This window comes from Oncorhynchus masou, chromosome 13 (genome assembly GCF_036934945.1).
Source record: "Oncorhynchus masou masou isolate Uvic2021 chromosome 13, UVic_Omas_1.1, whole genome shotgun sequence".
In the NCBI taxonomy this organism is placed as follows: Eukaryota; Metazoa; Chordata; class Actinopteri; order Salmoniformes; family Salmonidae; genus Oncorhynchus; species Oncorhynchus masou.
The window spans coordinates 24,668,183-24,692,029 of record NC_088224.1 but is presented as its reverse complement, the minus strand read 5'-3'; the positions used below and the strand labels follow the sequence as shown (position 1 = coordinate 24,692,029).

Below are 23,847 nucleotides of genomic sequence, written 5' to 3'. Positions count from 1 at the left end.
TTCCCCATCACTGTTCAGGGGCCTTGGAGTCTCCACTTTCAGCAGGACCTGATCTCCCGGTCTTATCCAAGGATTGACGAGGACCACTCTGCTTAGCTTCATAGGCATCCCTGTATACATAGTAGTATTCATGGCTACTATGTTGATGACTCTATCTTGACCTCTGATTGGCTAGGTGGTTTCCACCATATTGTTAGAATCCATTCCGTTTTGGGATTGTTTTGGGTCTTGGCTTATGTGTGTTTTTTTGGACTACATCAAGGATCGCCCCGTAGCACTCACTTCCGTCATCATGAAGTGCTTTGAGAGACTAGTCAAGGACCATATCACCTCCACCCTACCTGACACCCTAGACCCACTCCAATTTGCTTACCGCCCAAATAGGTCCACATACGATGCAATCTCAACCACACTGCACACTGCCCTAACCCATCTGGACAAGAGGAATACCTATGTGAGAATGCTGTTCATCGACTACAGCTCGGCATTCAACACCATAGTACCCTCCAAGCTCGTCATCAAGCTCGAGACCCTGGGTCTCGACCCCGCCCTGTGCAACTGGGTACTGGACTTCCTGACGGGCCGCCCCCAGGTGGTGAGGGTAGGTAACAACATCTCCTCCCCGCTGATCCTCAACACTGGGGCCCCACAAGGGTGCGTTCTGAGCCCTCTCCTGTACTCCCTGTTCACCCACGACTGCGTGGCCACGCACGCCTCCAACTCAATCATCAAGTTTGCGGACGACACAACAGTGGAAGGCTTGATTACCAACAACGACGAGACGGCCTACAGGGAGGAGGTGAGGGCCCTCGGAGTGTGGTGTCAGGAAAATAACCTCACACTCAACGTCAACAAAACTAAGGAGATGATTGTGGACTTCAGGAAACAGCAGAGGGAACACCCCCTATCCACATTGATGGAACAGTAGTGGAGAGAGTAGCAAGTTTTAAGTTCCTCGGCATACACATCACAGACAAACTGAATTGGTCCACTCACACAGACAGCATCGTGAAGAAGGCGCAGCAGCGCCTCTTCAACCTCAGGAGGCTGAAGAAATTCGGCTTGTCACCAAAAGCACTCACAAACTTCTACAGATGCACAATCGAGAGCATCCTGGCGGGCTGTATCACCGCCTGGTACGGCAACTGCTCCGCCCTCAACCGTAAGGCTTTCCAGAGGGTAGTGAGGTCTGCACAACGCATCACCGGGGCAAACTACCTGCCCTCCAGGACACCTACACCACCCGATGTTACAGGAAGGCCATAAAGATCATCAAGGACATCAACCACCCGAGCCACTGCCTGTTCACCCCGCTATCATCCAGAAGGCGAGGTCAGTACAGGGGCATCAAAGCTGGGACCGAGAGACTGAAAAACAGCTTCTATCTCAAGGCCATCAGACTGTTAAACAGCCACCACTAACATTGAGTGGCTGCTGCCAACACACTGACACTGACTCAACTCCAGCCACTTTAATAATGGGAATTGATGGGAAATTATGTAAATATATCACTAGCCACTTTAAACAATGCTACCTTATATAATGTTACTTACCCTACATTATTCATCTCATATGCATACGTATATACTGTACTCTATATCATCGACTGCATCCTTATGTAATACATGTATCACTATCCACTTTAACTATGCCACTTTGTTTACATACTCATCTCATATGTATATACTGTACTCGATACCATCTACTGTATCTTGCCTATGCTGCTCTGTACCATCACTCATTCACATATCCTTATGTACATATTCTTTATCCCCTTACACTGTGTATAAGACAGTAGTTTAGGAATTGTTAGTTAAATTACTTGTTGGTTATTACTGCATTGTCGGAAATAGAAGCACAAGCATTTCGCTACACTCGCATTAGCATCTGCTAACCATGTGTATGTGACAAATAAATTTGATTTGAGGATCAAGTCCCCGTCTGAAGAGAAAGGAGAGTCCTGCAGTCCCACATGTGAACACAGAGCGTCAGTATAGCGCCACTGTCGAGGCTTTCACAGAGGAGAGGTTTTCCTGAATGTGACACCAACGTCCATCATGATTGCAGTGTGCGGACTTTGGCACCAGAGTGAAAGGCCCGATAGTTACATTACATTTACATTTAAGTCATTTAGCAGACGCTCTTATCCAGAGCGACTTACAAAGTTCTAATGTAAAGTAGCCTAAACAAAGAAGCTAATAATAACAGCGATTCAGCACAACTGAAGCGGAAAGAGGCAGAATCAGAATTACGAAGTTCACCACTAAATTTAGCACCACCAAACAGTGGACGGTCACAGGTGCAGCATCTAGGGCTGCGTTTAGACAGGCAACCCAATTCTTATCTTTATGTCACTAATTTATATTTTGACCAATTACATAAGATATTTTCACATCTGATCTTTTTCAAGCTGATCTGATCGTTCAAAAGACCAAATAGTTTTTTTTAAAATAGCAGGATTGGGCTGCCTGTCTAAACGCAGCCTATTAGGCCTCGGCCTATACTCTCGATTGTTAGGATATTTATTTCCTAACAAATAGTAAATTAAGTGAAATTAAAGAAGACAGACTAGACTACATCCAAACACAAACAAACCACTCGGATGATGATAAATAAATCATGCTCCAGCGGTCATTGTTCAGGGACTACCTATCTATAAAGTGCGCGTTCATGTCTCTCCGCGCTCTGCTATTGTTCCGCTCGCGCGGTTTCCCTTGGTTCAACAGTTTTGTAGCAACAACACCAACCCCCACCTCCACAAAAACACGGTGTTTATAACATCCACCCTCGGGGACGCGCACTGGACACTGGCTTTCACTGATGCATATTATTTTGTTGGACAATGTTCTGCGTAATTTGTGCGTTTGGTTGACTGTTTATCAGATTTCCAGTTGACTTATGATTTGAGGTGCATGTCAATACAGAAGATTGTTGTGCGGTTCTGGGTTTCGGAAGAGCTTGTTCAGAGGGACTCTGCCCGAAGCGCGATTCTGACGATTTATTTTATTGACGATTTTCTGAGAGAAGGCTTTGATTGTAATACACAACTGTGCACACTTGGATGTGAGAAACTATTATGTATAGTTGTCTACCACATGCATTGTAACGAAAGGGAAGATAGTCTACTGCAACTGATTTTCGACAGAGGAGGAGGAGGTGGAGTGGATTGTTAGATAAGAGGGATTTTGAAAGGGGCTCAGCCAGGACATGTGAGAAGAACAAAACTATGCCCCTCACTGACGAGAGCGGACAACGGACACACGCACCTGTCTGTCCACTGTCACACCGTGGCACATGGTGATGTGTTTTTGTCTGGTTTTCTCTCTAGGAGACATATGATTTACAGCCTTTTGCTGGCTTTAGTGATTCGGTTTATTTTTTTCCAACCTATAGCCTAGGATACAATAGGAGATACTTGGACCCAAATATATTCCATTTTTAAATTTGTATCTATTCAGATCACCTTAGTCTCAGATAAAAATATATTTTGCAAACGAGACTTGGTCGAATAGCAGCAATAGGCCTAATGTCTCATTGAGATTTAAATAATCCCTTCTTCAAATGAGCATTGAATTGATTGAAAATGAATTTCGATCAGATTCTAACAGCTGTAGGAGGGTTTGGAAAGTACCAGAAGATTTTGTATGTGTGGATCTGTCTGCCTCAGATACTACTGGGTTTTCATATGATGGCCAGCATCTTTACCGGGGCTACACCAGGACATCGCTGCCGGGACAGCCCGAGCTCAGGCCCCGGTAATAACGTTCATAATGGTAGCCTGGCTTTGACTTCAGCCGTTACTGTTACTGCAAAGCTGAACCTCAGAATCCCGGTGGATCCACAGGTGGACGACTCCTGCGTCCTCGTGGACATTCTAACAGAGAACGGGACTGCGCGCTCGCCTTGCGAGCACGGATGGGTGTACAGCCAGGAGATTTATCAAAGCACTACCATCACTGAGGTAGGTAAATAATGCCTTTCCCTTATATTGTGTTCAAATTAAATGGGGTTACTAGGAAAATGTTAGTTTCATCTGTTCACTTCCCTACTACAGTGCCATGGTCAACGGTACCATGGATGGAGACTAGATGGAACCTCAGCTGTGCTAGGGGAAGATGTTATGGACAGTTCTCTCATCAGACCTGTTGTTCCCTGTCTCACCACACTCACACACTCTCTCTCTCCTACAGTGGGACTTGGTGTGTGACAAGGCATGGCTCAACAGTCTGGGGTCTTCTGTCTACATGTTGGGTCTGCTGGTGGGAGCAGTCATCTTTGGAGCTATGGCAGACAGGTACATAACATAACCCTTGGCCCCAAACCTTTAACCTCTGACCCTCTCTACATGTTGCGTTTGCTAGAGGAATCTGTCGTCTTTGAAGCTATGACAGACAGGTATAGATGTAGCTTCTTAATTTGAGACAGTTTACTACAGCAGGGGGAAAAAATCCTACAGCAACAGGAATTTGAATTATTATGTGGATTATAATTCATTTACATTTTTGTAGGGGTTGATAAATTTTTTGTGAAAAATACAAACGTTAGAATCATTTTTAAACATCAAATGCACTACAAGTCTTTCTTCATTGCAGGAATGTTCTCTGGCAACAGGGTGATCAGATTAAGATCCTACATCTGTAGAATCTTTAATAAACCTTGACCCCTACCACCAGACCCTAAACCAGCCATACTCCCGGAACGGGGTCAAAAGGACCACAGGTCCTGACTTAAAGGAACTAAGTCGGACTTTCAATTTAATGCTGTTATGAGTTGTAATAGTAAAATGCACAAGGTGCAAATTCAACATTTGGTCATGTATGGGCAGTTTTCCTCTTGTTATGTCATTCACTAACAGACCTTAGAGAGAGATATTTATAACCTGTCAGGAATTTACAGTTTATTAAGTACCAGCCCATGTTAGCTAGGTAGGATGTTAGCTAGGTAGGTAAGTTAGGCTAACTAAGCAGCTATCTAAATCTTGTAGTTACCATGGCCAGATTATGTGCCCATGGGGGCCTCCATGCCCCATGGCAAAATGTGTATAATTGCAGGAATTTATCTTTAAAACTGCAAAATGTTCTCTCAACCAAAAAGAGGGGTATGAACAGTTTGGGGTCGCGAGGTGGGGGTTTGTTACTATGCCGATAAATGACAATATCCATCCGGACCTTAGCCACCTAGGAAATGTCAGTGGCTCTGACCCCTACCTAAAACCTAACCTATGGTCAACAGGTACAATACTGGATTTATAACTTCAATGTCATACATTTTTATAAATACTCAGTCTCCCTCCCTTCCCTCTCTCCCTCTCTGTCACCCTCTCCCTCTCTCTGTAGGATTGGCAGGAGGAATGCCCTGCTCCTCTCCCTAGCACTGCAGACAGTGTTTGGAGTGGCTGGGGCTTTCGCTCCAAACTTCCCTGTGTATGTCCTGCTGCGATTTATTCTGGGGACTACTATCTCTGGAGTCATCATCAACGCCTTTGTACTGGGTACACACACACACACATGTATACCCCCCCAAAAATGTGAACTGTAATCTATGTGACTGCTATTTACACAGGACTGTAATTTACATGAGACCATTCTGCCAAACATTCAATCCATTATTAGAATTTAAACAGTACCACAATGACATCACCTATATTCCTTCTTTCCAACCCCAGAACACACATTATTCCTAACCCCTGACCCCTAGCTCTATTCTCAGAAACCTAAACCCCTTAGTTCCACACCACCCGATCCACTCAAACCTTAATCTCCCCTTCCCCTTAACCTAACCCTTATTATACCTCTCCTTCCTTTCTCCTCTGCTTTCCTTCCACCCTCTTCTCCCCCTCTCCTTCCACCCTCTTCTCCCCCTCTCCTTCCACCCTCTTCTCCCCCTCTCCTTCCATCCCTCATTCTCTCCACAGGTACAGAGTGGACGTGTGCCCAACGTCGTATGTTAGCTGGTGTCTTCACTGACTACTTCTTTGGCCTGGGCTACATGCTAATAGCTGGACTAGCCTACCTCATACGAGACTGGAGAAAACTACAGCTGGCTATATCTGTTCCTGGCTTTCTGTTCATCTTCTATATATGGTGAAAACACACACACACACACTAATGCTTGGCCGGTTGCTCTTCACTATTCATGTCTCTTTCTCTCTCCCAGAAGAAAAAAGTAATGTCCGCAACTCTGGTATTTTCCCATGGTGATTTAATCAGACGCACAATAAAGAGGTTTGGTTCCGAGTTGGATCTTCGTCAGGTCATTATACACCACTGTGAAACACACCTAAAAGACCTCTAGATGCATGAACATCTGGTCACTTGAATACATATAATACTTTAACCTCACAATAAATATTACACAGTAGACATGATGGAAAAACGTAAATACATTTTGTCTTGTATCCATGTAAATATACAGTGCCTTCGAAAAGTATTCAGACCCCTTGACTTTTCGACATTTTGTTACTTTACAGGCTTGTTCTAAAATTGATTAAATAAAAAAATCCTCAGCAATCTACACACAATACGACATATTGACAAAGAAAAAACAGGTTTCTCGAAATAAAAACAGAAATACCTTATTTACATAAGAATTCAGCACCTTTGCTATGAGAGTCGAAATTGAGCTCAGCTGCATCCTGTTTCCATTGATCATCCTTGAGATGTTTCTACAACTTGATTGGACCTGTTGTAAATTCCACCTGTTGTAAATTCAATTGATTGGACATGATTTGGAAAGGCACACACCTGTCTCTATAAGGTCCCACAGTTTGACCATGCATGTCAGAGCAAAAACCAAGCCATGACGTCAAAGGAATTGTCCGTAGAGCTCGGAGACAGGATTGTGTCGAGGCACAGATCTGGGGAAGGGTACCAAAACATTTCTGCAGCATTGAAGGTCCCCAAAGAACACAGTGGCCCCCATCATTCTTAAATGGAAGATTGTTGGAACCACCAAACCTCTTCCTAGAGCTGGCTGTCCAGCCAAACTGAGCAATCTGGGGAGAACGGCCTTGGTCAGGGAGGTAACCAAGAACCTGATGGTCACTCTGACAGAGCTCTAGAGTTCCTCTTTGGAGATGGGAGAACCTTCCAGAAGGACAACCATCTTTGCAGCACTACATCAATCAAGCCTTTATGATAGAGTGGGCAGACGGAAGCCACTCATCAGTAAAAGGCACGACACCCCTCTTGGAGTTTCCCAAAAGGCAACTAAAGATTCACAGAAGGTGACAAGGCAACAAGATTCTCTGGTCTGATGAAACCAAGATTGAACTCTTTGGCCTGAATGCCAAGCGTCATGTATGGCGGAAACCTGGCATCATCTCTATAGCATTATGCCGTGGGGATGTTTTTCAGTGGCAGGGACTGGGAGACTAGTCAGGATCGAGTGCAAAGATGAACAGAGCAAAGAACAGAGAGACACTTGATGAAAACCTGCTCCAGAGCACTGGGGACCTCAGACATGGGCAAAGGTTCACCTTCCAATAGGACAACGACCCTAAGCACACAGCCAAGACAATGCAGGAATGGCTTCGGGACAAGTCTCTGAATGTCCTTGAGTGACCCAGCCAGAGCCCGGACTTGAAACCAATCGAACATCTCTGGAGAGACCTGAAAATAGCTGTGCAGCGATGCTCCCCATCTAATCTGACAAGAGTTTGAGAGGATCTGCAGAGAAGAATGGGAGAAATTACCCAAATACAGGTGTGCCAAGCTTGTAGCGTAATACCCAAGAAAACTCTGCTGTAATCGCTTCTGTTTTTTAAAATAAAAACCTATTTTTGCTTTGTCATTATGGGGTATTGTGTGAAGAACAAACATTTTAGAATAAGTCAGAAAGTCAAGGGGTCTGAATACTTTCCGAAGGCACTGTAGGTGTGCAATAGAATAAAAAATGGGTGAGACAAATGCGTCAATCATTTTGTATACAATATGAGATTATATACTCTCTCTCTACCCTCAGGGTGCTTCCTCAGTCAGCTAGGTGGTTGCTAGCCAATGACAGGAGAGAGGAGGCCATCGTTCTACTACGCAAAGCTGCTACAGTCAACGGACGTGTATTACCACCTACTATACAGGTACCACACAGACACATCTTATGTTTTTCACAGTATTTGAGCATGCAAATAAAATATTTTATGTGTGTGTATGTTTAGGTTGACTGGTGTGACATGGAAGGTAGAAGGAGTCACTCAGCTGCAGATCTTGTTAGAACACCCCAGATGAGGAAAAGAGCTCTTATCCTTTTCTATGTCTGGTAACTAAGAAGTGTGTGTATGTACGTGTTTAACTATACATGTGGGGACCAGAAGTTCACACAAGAATAGTAAACAAACAAAAATTTGAAACTGGGGACATTTTGTTAGTCCCCACAAGGTCAAATGCTATTTCTAGGGGGTTTCTGGTTAAGGTTAGAATTAGTGTTAGGGTTATAATTAGGTTTAGGTTTAGGAGCTAGGGTTAGTTTTTCAGGTTACAGGCTGACTACACAGCTCGCGTCGCAAAATAAATTTAGAAATCTATATTATTCAATTATTGCACCCACACTGCTCGTGTGTGCCAACGAGCGTCTGCGTTGCAAGGGCTAAAATAGAAGTCAGTTCTATTTCTGACGCAGATCGAGCTGCAAGTCCTGCCTCTCCCATCTCCTCATTGGTTTATAGACGCAGATACCCACGTGCCATCTCCTCATTGGTTATACCCACGTGGGTGACTGAAAGACGAACGAGGTCGGTGGTGGTAATGCACCTAATTTATGAAAGTTGCCAATCGCAATATAAAGTCAAGAGAAGAAAAAGCCTAGAAGGGGGAGAGATGACTAGAAACAATTCGTTTGACCGTTTTATGTGTGGATTAATTGTCGGAGTAGAGGACCTTGTGCATTTCAGGTAAAATAACTCAATGTTTATATCCCAGGACAAATTAGCTAGCAACAGCAAGCTAGCTAAATAGGACAAATTAGATAGCAAGTGCAAGCTAACTAGCTAAATTGCCATAAAGGTTTAATGCTTTTCAACCTGTCCCCAAATGAATGTAATTGGTTCAGAGTTTGTTTTGATATTTTAACCTGTGTTTGGTGTGGGGGGACAAAATACAGTTATGCACGATGGCGCACGTGCGCAGCCAGTTTGGGTTACGTGTTAGGGTTTGAATAAGGGTATAGGTTAGGGTTAGGTTTATGGTTAGGGAAAATTGGATTTTGAATGGGACTGAATTGTGTGTCCCCAGGAGATTAGTAATACAAGACTGTGTGTATGTGTGTGTCTAACCCTGCTCTTTCTCTCTCTAGGTTTGTGAATGTATTGGTATATTATGGACTGTCTCTAGGTGTATCTAAACTGGGCTCAGACCTCTACCTGACTCAGTTCATCTTTGGATTGGTGGAGATCCCTGCCAGGTCATTGGTTCTCCTGTTCCTCCCTTGGAGCAGACGCCTATCCCAGAGTATCTTTCTGGCCCTGGGGGGCGTGGCCTGTCTGCTCACTCTAACTGTACCTACAGGTGTGTGTGTGTGTGTGTGTGTGTGTGTGTGTGTGTGTGTGTGTGTGTGTGTGTGTGTGTGTGTGTGTGTGTGTGTGTGTGTGTGTGTGTGTGTGTGTGTGTGTGTCAGTGGAGACTCCTCATAGGAGGAAGGTTATCCTTTTTAGATAAAACTATACTAAATATAATCACGTCACCAAATAATAGATTAAAACACACTATTTTGCAAAGAAGGTCTACTGTAGCCTCAACAGCACTCTGTGGGGTAGCACCATGGTGTAGCCGGAGGACAGCTAGCTTCCATCCTCCTCTGAGTACAATGATTTCAATACAAAAACCTAAGAGGCTCATGGTTCTCACCCCCTTCCTCCAACATATCATCCAATCAAAGGATCAGAGAATTAATCTAGTATTGAAAGCTTAAGCTACAGCTAGCTAGCACTGCAGTGCATAAAATGTGGTGAGTAGTTGACTCGAAGCGAGAGAAAGAAAATAGTTGAACATTTATTCCTAAATGAAGGAGAAGCACGAGAAAGAGAGATTATCATTTTTTTCAGTTTCACTTATTTAGCTAGTAAATGCAGTGAGCAAGTTTAGCCTACCGAAACACACTGCTCAAACAGAGAGATGCTATGTTAGCTAGCTGACTATAACTATCCAACACAACTGAAACTCCTAAAGTCAAGGTAAGCTTTTGCTTTTACTAATTTATTGCCACTGGGGCCCGCTGATGTAACTGCTTACTGGCTGTACACTGTAACGTTACTGCATGATTGTAGCGGATTTACTAACGCATTAGTTCTATTAGCTATGCTAATAGAACTATGACGTTACTTTAGCTAATAAGGTGACAACGATGTAGGTTGTGTGTAGCGGTTTGGCTTGGAAATGTTTTTTCAGCTGATGTGTTGTGCATTGAAGTCCACAAGCGAAGGGAAGAGGTGAAAGAAACAGAAGCAAACTGAAAAAACGGAGATTAACATACCTGAATTTGTCCAATAGAAACTCTCATTTGTAACTGTTAGACTTATGATTACACCCAATATCAGCTAGATGCAGGCAAGCGTGTGCAATGTGGTATTGAATTTCACTGTCTGTCCATGTGTCACTGTCTGTCACATCAAATTTGTCTCTCGACCTGTGTGCACCTATGTTGTAAACTTTCATTCATAGGCTAGGTTGTAACAACCTCATGATGAGTATAGGGAAAATTCTAGTGTCATGTAGTAGCCTAAACCTATCAATGTTACATTGAACTGAGTGAATGGAATATGAATGACAGTCATCCCATACACTGTAATAGAACTATGGCCATGCTCATGAAAAATTGTCCTCCCTGAAACGGCACTGACCGCCACTGGTGTGTGTGTGTGTGTGTGTGTGTGTGGGGGGGGGGGGGGGGGGGTTGTAACATATTGGGTCCACAAAACAGCTGCTTGTCTGTCTACAAAACACCACGGCAGGTAGCCTAGCGGTTAGGAGCGTTGTGCTAAAATCATCTAATAAACATTCCCTCTCCATCCCTCCCTCTCTCTCAGACCATCCCAACCTGAGAACAGGTCTGGCCATGGTAGGAAAGTTTGGTATCACTGCTTCCTTCGCCGTTATCTATGTTTATACTGCTGAGATCTTCCCAACTGTACTACGGTAAGAAGTGTGTGTGTGTGTGTGTGTGTGTGTGCACATTCATTTGTGTGATTGCTAACTTCTATTACCAGTGTGTGTGTGTCTACAGGCAGACAGGAATAGGTGTGTCCAGTATGTTTGCCCGTGTAGGGGGTGTGTTAGCCCCCCTTATCAACATGCTCCATACCAGAAGCCCCTCTCTGCCCATGCTCATCTTTGGCTGCACCCCCCTGCTTGGCGCAGTTCTCGCCCTGGCACTGCCAGAGACTGCCAACAGACCACTACCGGATACCGTAGAAGACGCAGAGAACTGGGATACTAGGTGCTATATCTACTGACAGACAGACACACAAACACACATCAGGGTTGGGGTCAATTCCATTTCAATTCCAGTCAATTCAGGAAGTACAATGAAATTTAAACTTTTCAATGAGGAAAATGTGGAATTGGAATTTGGTTCTGAATGAACTGGAATTGACCCCAACCCTGACACACACACACGCGCACACACAATCAAGTCCACAAACTAACCCCTATTGCCAACCATAACCTGTGTTTCTTGACTGTTTTTGTTTAAAACGTTTTATGAGTTTGTTTTCTACTTCAGGTTTCCTCCAAAGAAGGGCCAAGGAGAGGACATTATCCAATCAGCAAGCAGCACAGAGGGGCAGGAACTACAGCGCCTAGCAACGGAGTCTTGACCACTCACACACATCCCAGCAATCCACACACAAACACACATACAGTTCAAGTCAGAAGTTTACATACACCTTAGCCAAATACATTTAAACTCAGTTTTTCACAATTCCTGACATTTAATCCTAGTAAATATTCCCTGTTTTAAGTCAGTTAGGATCACCACTTTATTTTAAGAATGTGAAATGTCAGAATAATAGTAGAGAGAATTATTTATTTCAGCTTTTATTTCTTTCATCACATTCTCAGTGGGTCAGAAGTTTACATACACTCAATTAGTATTTGGTAGCATTACCTTTAATTTGTTTAACTTGGGTCAAACGTTTTGGGTAGCCTTCCACAATAAGTTGGGTGAATTTTGGCCCATTCCTCCTGACAGAGCTGGTGTAACTGAGTCAGGTTTGTAGGCCTCCTTGTTCGCACACACAGTTCTGCCCACAAATTTTCTATAGGATTGAGGTCAGGGCTTTGTGATGGCCACTCCAATACCTTGACTTTGTTGTTCTTAAGCCATTTTTCCACAACTTTGTAAGTATGCTTGGGGTCATTGTCCATTTGGAAGACCCATTTGCGACCAAGCTTTAACTTCCTGACTGATGTCTTGAGATGTTGCTTCAATATATTCACATAATTTTCCTGCCTCTTGATGCCTTCTATTTTGTGAAGTGCACCAGTCACTCCTGCAGCTAGCACCCCCACAAATGATGCTTCCACTCCCATGCTTCACGGTTGGGATGGTGTTCTTCAGCTTGCAAGCCTCCCCCTTTGTCCTCCAAACATAACAATGGTCCTTATGGCCACCAGTTCTATTTTTGTTTCATCAGACCAGAGGACATTTCTCCTAAATGTACGATCTTTGTCTCCATGTGCAGTTGCAAACCGTAGTCTGGCTTTTTTATGGCGGTTTTGGAGTAGTGGCTTCTTCCTTGCTGAGCGTCCTTTCAGGTTTTGTCGATATAGGACTAATTTTACTGTGGTTATAGATAATTTTGTACCTGTTTCTTCCAGCATCTTCACAAGGTCTTTTGCTGTTGTTCTGGGATTGATTTTCACTTTTCGCACCAAGGTACATTCATGTCTTGGAGACAGAACCCGTCTCCTTCCTGAGCAGTATGACGGCTGCATGGTCCCATGGTGTTTATACTTGCATACTATTATTTGTACAGATGAACGTGGTACCTTCAGGCATTTGGAATTTGCTCCCAAGGATGAATCAGACTTGTGGAGGTCTACATTTTTTTTCTGAGGTCTTGACTGATATCTTTTGATTTTCCCATGATGTCAAGCAAAGAAGCACTGTGTTTGAAGGTAGGCCTTGAAATACATCCACAGGTACACCTCCAATTGACTCAAATGATGTCAATTAGCCTATCAGAAGTTTCTAAAGCCATGACATTTTCTGGAATTTTCCAAGCTGTTTAAAGGCACAGTCAACTTAGTGTATGTAATCTTCTGACCCACTGGAATTATGATACAGTAAATTTATAAGTGAAATAATCTGTCTGTAAACAATTGTTGGAAAAATTATGCACAAAGTAGATCCTAACCGACTTGCCAAAACTATAGGTTGTTAACAAGAAATTTGTGGAGTGTTTGAAAAACGAGTTTTAATGACTCCAACCTAAGTGTATGTAAACTTCCAAGGCAACCTCTCACTCGTTACAAGATTCAAAACCACATACCATACAGAAGGTCTGTATAGAAGCACTATGCCATGCAAGTAGCAGACCAACATGTGCACACACACACACTCATATACACTTGCACACATACAATACGGGGGTCATTCATAAATCCTACAGTGAATGAGTCGCCCATGTTTTCCTATCCATAAAAAACTACTTTTTAGCTTCTTCATTCAAACATTGGTTTTGGTTTTCAGAAATTTGATAACATTACTGGGGTGGTAAAAACAAATGAATAACCCCAAAACACAAACGTGCCAACAACATTTTAGGTTGTTTGGTGAAACATGCTCATGTGATGAGTAACCTTGTCTGAGACCTGAAGATTTGCATCAACTCCCTGAACAAATGCCTTTAGTTCAGTAGGCTATACTTTTTATTGCGCACTGATGACCCGTTAACCTCCTAAAACATGTTTGAGAACCAATTAACTATTTTCATGGTACTGTACATCTGTCATTACATATCTAAATCGTATGTGGTATATCTATGCAATATGTCTATGCCGTTTTGTTACTTACAATCTTAATGCCTTGTCTTTTCCAGATAACTATTACTCAAGAATGCTTGAGAGTACATCAGAATATTGCTCATAAATGTGAACACATGCACTAGCTTTTTACAATACCCATTATGTAGCTCTTATAGTCTATTATGCAAGGTATAATTCAGAGGTTTGCAAGCATTTTGGTTGATAGTAATATGTGTTGAAATGTAGTACATTTACTGCTACAGCTTTTTTTGGCTGGTGTGTTATTTGTTCTGTGGGCATCATTGACAAAGGTTAGATTTGATCCATAGCTATATACACTACATCACCAAGAGTATGTGGACACCTGCTTGTTGAACATACATTCCAAAATCATGGGCATTAATATGGAGTTGGTTTCCCCCCCTTTGCTGCTATAACAGCCTCCACTCTTCTGGGAAGGCTTTCCACTAGCTGTTGGAACATTGCTTCCATTCAGCCACAAGATCATGAATGAGGTCCAGCAACGATTTTGGCGATTCGGCCTGGCTTGCAGTCGCCTTTCCAATTCATTCCAAAGGTGTTTAAGGGTTGAGGTTAGGGTTCTGTGCAGGCCAGTCAAATTCTTCCGCATGGATCTCACTTTGTGCACAGTGGCATTGTCATGGTGAAACAGGAAATGGCCTTCAAACTGTTACCAAAAAGTTGGAAGCACAGAATCATCTAGAATGTCAGTGTGCTGTAGCGTTAAGCTTTCCCGTTAATGGAACATCCAGAGGCATTTTGTAACTGATTTTTGCAACCGAGGCTAAGAGGTTTAAACATGCTATGACAGTGTCATTCTGTGAGCGTGTGTGTGCGGCTGAGCCAATGCTGCTCCTAGGATGTTTCCACTTCCCAATAACAGCACTTACAGTTGACCAGGGCAGCTCTAGCGTCACAATGACAAACTGACTTCTTGGAAAGGTGGCATCCTATGACAGTGCCATGTTGAAAGTCACGGAGCTCTTCAGTGAGGCCATTCTGCTAATGTTTGTCTATGGAGATTGCATGGCTGTTTCCTCAATTTTAGACACCTGTTAGCAACAGGTATGGCTAAAATAGAAGAATCCACTAATTTGAAGGGGTGTCCACACATATATATATATATATAGTACATGTGGTGCTACTGCTAGCAACAGCAAGGCATACATGTATTCGTCATGTGTTTAGAACGACTGAGTTTGTTGGGAAGAGTAAGGTCTTATTTGTCGCATGAGTTAGCAAAACACTATTGAGTCAGCATGAACAAAAACAGAGCAGCAAGTACAAAAACATTCCACATTTATTGAGATGACTCCACGATTCCAGAGCACAAGTGTGCGTATAGCATGATTCAGTGTGTGCGCACGTTTGTGTGACAAAGTGTGTATATGAAAGGGAGAAAGGCACCGTGTGCCGACCAGCAATAAACATGTCTAAAAATCTTACTTGCCTAAACGACATTACTTCATCCCATGCACCACACACTTCTGATATTATTCCAATCTCAAATACCCCCTCCTATCATTTAAAAAGGAGTGGTATCTCCTGTGCGTTTCATGTCTCTTCCTCGCTCTATGCCAGCGTAACATACGTAGCATCAGTGGTAACACCACAGTTGTTATCCTTCATAGACATCAGTATGTACCCATCGTTTCCCCAGTAGGTTGACCAGGAGTTCTTCACCAGCCAGTAAGGCTCCGCCTTCATGACACCATAACCCACTGCAAGCACCGCGTGGTCCAGGGAGTCAGTTGTGTTTCCTAGGCGTGAGGGAGAAGAAAGAGATTGCGTGAGGGAGAAGAAAGAGATTGCGTGAGTGATCGCGAGAGAATGAGAACAGCCCTGGGGAATACCTCAGATTTGAAGAATAGCTGTGTATGTTTACCCTATAGCAGGTGTATTCAACTCTTACGCTATGAAGTCTGGAGCCTGCTGGTTCTGTTCTACCTCATAATTAATTGCACCCACATGATGTCCCATGTCTAAATCAGTCCCTGATTAGAGGGGAACAATGAAAAACCGCAGTGGAACTGGCTTCGAGGTCCAGAGTTGAGTTTGAGGGCACTATAGTATATAACTCACCACATTTGGGTTCATAGTAGACCCCGTGGCTGTAGAAGACAAAGGATCTATGTCCTGCGTCAATACTGACGGCCACTGGGCCGTGTTTAAACAACGCCACCTTCAGCGCCTCGGCATCACCTGACGTCACATTGGTGTAGCTCTGGACACGAGCTGTCAGCTGAGAAGTGTTGAGGTGGCACAGGCCGTTCTGTTAGGAGAGTCATACACTAGGTTCAAGTACAGTATATTGTAAAGATTTACATGTCCTGTTTGTCAGAGTTTATAAACAAGTGTGTGTAAGACATGAATAGCAGCCAGCAAAGCATAGAGCCCAGTGGATTACCTCTAGACAAGCTAGCTCTCCGTGTGTGTGTGTGTGTCTCACCATGCCCATGTAGGAACCATAGGTCTCCGTAGTGGCGATGCCTCCGTGTTTCATGATCCACTCGTAGGCCCTCCACTCCTCTCCTCCATCACATCCGTTATTACCAAAGCCCCAGCTACAATCTACCAACATCTGCTGGGACAAGACCTGGAGGGACCCTGACTACAGGGAGAAAAGAGAAGAACTGACAATTATAACTGGGTGAGAAGCATTCTACTTCTCCGAGGCAATAAACGTGCTAACAGAAGGCTGGAAATTAAGAGTTGGGGGGGGGAGACCAATTACTGTTTTTTTCACAGCAACTTCCACAGCTGCATCTGTGGGTTGCTAGGAGGTCAGATGGGAGGAATCTGATTGGCCCCCTGGGAAGTAGTATGTTTATGAACCTGCCAGAGCGGCAGGACACAGCGCCTCCCGGTCACTTCCTACTGAGAGGACAAGCTCATTTCCTTAGAGCTGGCAGAGGTACAAAGGAGAACCACTGACAAGACTAACAACCATCCCCTCGACTCTCCCAAATAAGTCCCAACTTCAGCTTAAATTGCCTCCTATGTAAGTTCAACAAACTCCTTGAACCACCACACGTGACTCATTAAAAAAAATCTCCTGAACTGCAATCAGCTACTACTGCTAATGAGTGCGTGTTGGTCAAGGGAATGGTGAATACTCAGCGCGACAGCCCATAAGAAACCGGTCTTGAACATTTCTAGAGTTGCTAGGCAACACCAGTGAGGAAGGAATACCTGTGGATATGGATTATGGGGTGCAGAGAGACCAGAGATGGCAGTGATACATGCAAGTATATTACAGCTAGAGATCTTAAAACACCTCAACCACAATCATCAAATGCGTGAGGAAAAAGTGTTCACAAGCTACAGCTAATTGTGAACAACAAGATGACATTTTCATCCATTTTACAGTCTGAATAAAAGGACAATATTAATTATCATCCTCCTTAGGGATGAGCTACAGAGCTGACTGTTGATATTATGGGTAGAAAATCAAATTAATTTCAATCATTCATTAAGTTGGGTAAATTATAACCTTTCAGTGCAGCCTAAGACGTTATTGAAAAACTAACTTGCTTTACTTCACCTGTTCTGAAGATGGAGGGGTGTTAGAAAAACATGTGGAACACAGATCAACTTAACCATATTACCGGACAGCAATATGGTCAAGTGCAGCAAAGGAAGACCTAGCAAAGCTACAGCTGGCTCAGAACAGAGCTGCATGCCTTGCCCTTTACAGCACTAACATGCACGATAGTCTCTCCTGGTTGAGGTTGACGAGACATGAAATGCGCCGCTTCTAGTTATGCGTTATATTACTGTGATGAAAATTCCAGATTGTCTGCACAAGCAAATAACATTCAGCTCAGACACCCATAACCAAAGTCCGAAACATTCACAGCGACGCACAGGATTCATAGCAAATTACTCAAGCAAACAGCAAAATTCCCTTTAAAAAAAAAAAAGTCAACATTTCATGGTACACAAATAGGGTTTTCTAATTAACTGGAATTAAAATTGGCCTGTGTGCATTTGACTTATCAAACATCTATCACAAGTGCACAGCATACAGAGCCTAGTTGCAGTGAGATTTCTCCTGCAGCTTCTCTGCAGGAGTAAGACTTGTGCTTTTATGAGCCCATTCATTGCTCAACATTTTTTAAATGCAATAATGTGTTAAACAGTTATGGTGCATGATTATTTTTATTTTTTTATTAAAAAAGCTATTTGTATCTCAACTGGTAATTGAAGCACATCTCCCATTCACCATCAAGTCAGGCAACTACTATCAGTGAGTCAATCACCACTTTACAGCGTGAGCTGGAGCTGCATTTTGAAAACATACTTAATTGTTTGACACCTGAATGTTCGTCTTACATTGCGTCAAAGTAGCCTTTAGGCAGAATCTGACCATGGCAACATGGAGGCAATTATGTTATTTTTTAAATGTTTGAGGAAGCTTACAATTTAGCCTACTATTCTGTGTGCCAGGTATGATTTTCATATGTGCATTTCTCATGGAACTTTCTTTTCAATAATGTTTTTCATTTCTCAAAATCATTGTCATGTGCTTAATCATAGAATCTTAAGGCCAGGTACTTCTGTGTGCTCAGGCGCACGCACGCTCCCTCAACATTATCAGGAGAGGGGAACAAGACAGTCTTTTTGTTTGAAGGGCTCAATGAAACAAAACCTAAACTTGTTTCTCACCAGTGTAGCAAGTTCTGAACTCTGCAAAGAACATTGTAAATGACTAATTAATCTAACCAAATGACAAGGATTAACAGTACAGTTACTACTGGTGACAATCCCCATTACAAAAACAATGAGCAAGACTTGGCAGGACACAGCTGAGCCATTCTGGAGAGACTGGTCTATATCTACGCCACACATCCCTCCCCTTCTTGTCACAACATTTATAATTATACTGAAGACATTATCGTCACACATGAGATGTTTTTCACTGACACCCGCAACTCAACCAGCTTGGCCCATTGCCACGGGTGCTACCCAAATTGCGGACTTCCAATAGGCATAGGCCTACGAGCTTGTGATTTGAAACAATCCACAGCAATTTTCTTAAAGAATCTAATAATCGTTGATTCCTCTGATGCTAAGTCATGCTTTCTGGTGAAGTATTTTATTGCTGTACAGGCGGGAGTAATTATATAATTTGGGCACATGCTTTTTCATTTAATTCCGTGTTGGACCCACCGCTATGACATTTCTCTCCTGGTTCTCATGTCAACTCTATTTCATTGTCCAGAAGCCAAAATCCTAGTCATATTAGCAACCCATCCTAGTTATTGCATTTTTATAATCCCCCCCCCCCCCATTCAATCTGCTATCACATGCCCTGTTCAGAATAGGGGTTTTCCAGGTGCCATGTTCAGAATTGCATTTTGGCAAACATTTGAAAATGACATTTTATTGGCTGCGTCATTAAATGAGTTGCATGTTCTGTTAAGACGCATTAACATGGTCCACCTTTTCCCAAACAGAAACCCTGGCAGACACTGTTGTATTTTACATTTATGTGACTGTCCGTCTATCAGTGTGTTTGTGGACCCCAGTTAGAATAGTTGCTGCAAAAGCTAATGGGGATCCAAATAAACAGCTATAACACCACTCCAACTGAAGTTATTCTAAAAATCACTGTGATATTACTTTCAGGAAGAGAGCGCCCTCTACTGCTCCAGTGGTGGCAAAGCTCCAACATGAACCACAGATGGCCTGGTCCTTCACCGGAGTCACAGCACCTACAAAATACACACACACAAGGAAGCTGATGGGTGGAACTATAGGAGAACGGGCTGAGAAGTCTCTGGAACAGAATAAATGGAGCGGTATCAAACAAACATATGGAAACCACGTTTGACTCCATTCAGTTAATTCCAGCAATTACAATGAACTCGTCCTCCTATAGCTCCTTCCACCAGCCTTCTCTGCTCCACACACCATAGAGCCTCCAGTCCAGCTGATCAGGGACCTGTACTCCAGTGTATAGGTGCATGAGGAACGGCAAGCCGTTGTTGGGCCTCTTCCTTCCATTTCTGCCCCTCATAGCAGACAGCTCCGACATGGAGAGGTCAGACAGAGAGTTGACCGCCAGGGAGAACGACAGGCCAGCACGGTTCATAGAGTGGACATACCTGGTAGAGGGAATGATGGAGGGAAGAGCGAGAGGGGAATAGAGGAAAACAGAATTTGTAACCAAATTTTATTCACCTAAAACTTAATCATTCATTTATTTCTCTTGCCCTCTCCCGCTTTCCTCAGCACCCTCACCGGAGGTTATGAACGAATGCATGCTCTCTCTTCTCATGCTCTCTCTCGTCACCATAACGACGCCCAAACTGCTCCTTGAAGTGGCCGAACAACCGCTGGGCATGGCCTAACGAGGAAGTGTGAATCAGATCTTTCATCGGATTGGCCAGCAGGTGGTGCTCCACCCCCGGACCAGGAAATGAACCACAGCTCATCCCTGAAGAGAGAGATGTGACCGACAAGGACAAGAAAGTGATTAAGATGGTTTGTTAAATTGTCACATGGCTTGAGAGCTGTGTGTGAACATGCGAACCATCAGGCAGGGCAAAGACTTTGGGGTCAAACTTTGAGCTGAACTCCTTGTAGTCGACCAGATATTTATCATAATGGGACCCCAGCAGGGTGTTGTAGCCCATCATCTCGTAGTATAGGGGCGTGGTCAGGTCAGCTCCTCCCATAACCCCTCCTTCAGGGCGTGTCACCCAGAGTGTGTAGGTATTCTTCTTGTGTCCGACTACTGTCACATTCTGCCAGACCTCACAGAGCACACCTCCATAGTACTCCATCCTGAGGAACTACACACAAAGACCACTTATTACAAATGACTTTTCAAAACTACCTGTATTAATTGAAAAACTCAACTACCACACACACCATGAACCCCTGGAGGTCAGGTAGGGATCCTTGAGGTGTGAATGGCTCTTCTTCTGTGCCATTGACCTGGAAACACTTCATAATGTTCAGCTCCACCTCTGTGGTCTCAGGAGTGATCTTATAGGATGATCCCCAAGGAAGCTCCATCCCCATCTGGTACGTCGACACCTGGCCTGCAGGTCACCATGACAACACACAGAAAATAAGAACTGAAGTTGACTGCGTGTTAGTGCTGAACTAACAAAAGTCTACACAACCTAGAATAGAGTTAGAGATCCCTGGTCTTAGTGGCCCTCTCATCTCCAGGATTTTATAACGTGATTTAAAAGAAGCTGAAGTTCACTGCTTAGTTGACAAGTTTCACTGTCTAGAAGTGCTGAGGTTTCAGTCTACTGACCTTGACTCAGTAGAAAGGACTCTCAGTTCCACACGTGATTCACTGACGGTGCATCTCAAATGACATCCACTACAACCCTGCTGCCAACATGCACTACTTCTGATCAAAGCTGCATCACAGGGGACTCCTCAAAAGGATGTCATTTCAGACCAAAAAAACCCCACAGGCCCTGTCCACCCAAGAACAACTTCTAAAAATCTGCTAGGATTTTATTGACATAAGCAATATGGTGGATATTCCAGCTTGCCTGAGAGAACACGGCGCCATATTGCTTGACTATTGTACAGCTAGTGTGTAAATAGTTACCGTGGTAATAGTCGATACGGCTGGTCCTCCCCTTCAGGTCGAACCAGGCCTCAAATGGTTCCTTTATCTCAGCATAGGGCAGTGAGATCACACCTGATACACAAATTAATAAACTAACTAACAGTAAGTCACTCTGGATAAGTGTCTGTTAAATGGTATAATCTTGTAGTTACTGACAAGTCATGCAAAAGTACAGGATACATATTATTACCACACATTAAGTGACCACTCCTCAGTTCAATAACAATAGGGCTCACTCACCTTTGACATGGTATGCCTTCCCAAAGTCTGGGACTGAAGGGAGAGCATTTCCCTCTGTGGCTGTGGAGAAAGAGAATGTCAATGCCAGAGGTGTATGAAGAGGTCATATTCCAGAGTCTACCCTTAACCCTTCTCATACTATTACTGCTAACATTACCCCTCCGCTGTGACCTAAGAGAAGAAAGTGGGTTACAGATGTGGAGTGGAGTTTAGTCCTGCAACAAGCACACAAAGTAAACAACTCATATGATAACAGTAGAAACCAGGTTTGCGACCGCCACGTGCCAAAGTCTCACACTGGTGGTGTGGTTGGCTGGATGACCTTTGAGGACTTATCAGACTGGGCAGACAGACATGAGCTTTTCTCACTCACTATTGTTGAAAAATAAGCGTTTTACCTACTCTAGTCAGAAGCAACACGAGTCAACAGTCGAGGCCCACAGATGACACACACACACTTTTATTTAACTAGGAAAGTCCGTTAATTAATTACAAATTCCTATTTACAATGACCGCCTACCCCGGCCAATGCAATGCCGCCGCCCTATGCAACTCCCAATCACGGCCGGATGTGATAAAAGCCTGGAATCGAAAAAGAGATTGTAGTGACGCCTCTTGCACCGAGATGCAGTGCCTTAGACCGCTGCGACACTTGGGATACACGAATGCAGTGCCTTAGACCGCTGTGCCACTCGGGATACACGAATGCAGTGCCTTAGACCGCTGTGCCACTCGGGATACACGAATGCAGTGCCTTAGACCGCTGCGCCACTCGGGATACACGAATGCAGTTTAGAGATAGTGTTCATTTTATGCCAGTTTACAGTGACTCTAAGAAATAATACATGTTTATCACGATGTTGTACCTAAATCAGTTTGACATAGTAGACTACTTAGGCAAGCCGACTAAACTCCAGTCTGGGTTCAATCACCATGGATTAGAGTTTAGTCAGCTACAACAGAGCAGTATACTACCCGTGAATCAGAATCAACATTTGTTTACCAGTGCAACATGCAGGGTCTTGTCACAGAAGTTACTATAATTTGAACTCGTTCATTCCAAGATATTTGACTGGGAGTTTTAGCAGTGCGGTCAGGTCGCCCCGGTGTCGATATTTCACTGGGAGTTTTAGCAGTGCGGTCAGGTCGCCCCGGTGTCGATATTTCACTGGGAGTTTTAGCAGTGCGGTCAGGTCGCCCCGGTGTCGATATTTCACTGGGAGTTTTAGCAGTGCGGTCAGGTCGCCCCGGTGTCGATATTTCACTGGGAGTTTTAGCAGTGCGGTCAGGTCGCCCCGGTGTCGATATTTCACTGGGAGTTTTAGCAGTGCGGTCAGGTCACCCCGGTGTCGATATTTCACTGGGAGTTTTAGCAGTGCGGTCAGGTCGCCCCGGTGTCACAAGATCTGTACAGGCGCGGCAACAGTTATGTTCCCAATTAGCATTTTATCCAAAACACAATTCAGTTCATACAATAACATTACAAATAATTGTAGAGTAGGCCTACATTTGGTTGAGTAAAGAGGACTCATCGAATACGCAAAACATAAACAAAACGATCAGAATCTATCAACTTTTAATTAACTGTCTTAACAAAAACATCCGAGATCTTACCTACTACGCTCCACAATAGCACAGTTACAATGTACCAATCCCTCATGGCTCCTTTTCGTAGGTTGTTCTGCGCGTATATGAGAGCAGTCAGAAAGACATAAACATATCGTATTGCGTTCCGCAACGACTTGAGTGATACAAAATATATTGAATTTAGTCCATGCTGTTAATGATTAGTATCTATGTTGGCCAATCAGATGGAAGTCCTGATAGAAGCCCTCCAATCATAGGACAGGGGTGGGTGATTTGGGCAAGTCATGTGATTTCGGTCATATGAGGATTTTTGGTATTTATTGTGCATTTCTACAGATATTTTGGCATTATTCGGCATCTTTAGAGTCTGTCAGAGAGAAAATGACATAATCATGTGCATTTACTGTCAGAGCTTTTATCGCATTTGATTATATTCCC

The 23,847-nt window shown here is 43.6% G+C and overlaps 2 protein-coding genes across 2 annotated transcripts; one reads left to right on the top strand and one right to left on the bottom strand.

Moving 5' to 3' along the window:
• Nucleotides 1-3,112: 3,112 nt before the first annotated feature.
• Nucleotides 3,113-15,424, top strand: si:dkey-166k12.1 (organic cation transporter protein). Its single transcript, XM_064983312.1, has 10 exons — nt 3,113-3,961; nt 4,191-4,294; nt 5,337-5,491; nt 5,915-6,083; nt 7,963-8,077; nt 8,156-8,256; nt 9,289-9,500; nt 11,018-11,126; nt 11,215-11,427; nt 11,713-15,424. Exons 1-10 carry the CDS (start codon nt 3,584-3,586, stop codon nt 11,804-11,806), a joined length of 1,650 nt encoding a protein of 549 aa, XP_064839384.1. The 5' UTR covers nt 3,113-3,583; the 3' UTR covers nt 11,807-15,424.
• LOC135551982 (digestive cysteine proteinase 2-like) lies at nt 15,262-23,591 on the bottom strand. Its single transcript, XM_064983309.1, has 11 exons — nt 23,437-23,591; nt 21,823-21,882; nt 21,562-21,654; nt 20,859-21,031; nt 20,518-20,779; nt 20,226-20,421; nt 19,896-20,089; nt 19,605-19,696; nt 16,429-16,590; nt 16,062-16,251; nt 15,262-15,739 (listed from the first exon to the last, which is right to left on the bottom strand). Exons 1-11 carry the CDS (start codon nt 23,480-23,482, stop codon nt 15,552-15,554), a joined length of 1,656 nt encoding a protein of 551 aa, XP_064839381.1. The 5' UTR covers nt 23,483-23,591; the 3' UTR covers nt 15,262-15,551.
• Between the last annotated feature and the right edge of the window lie 256 nt (nt 23,592-23,847).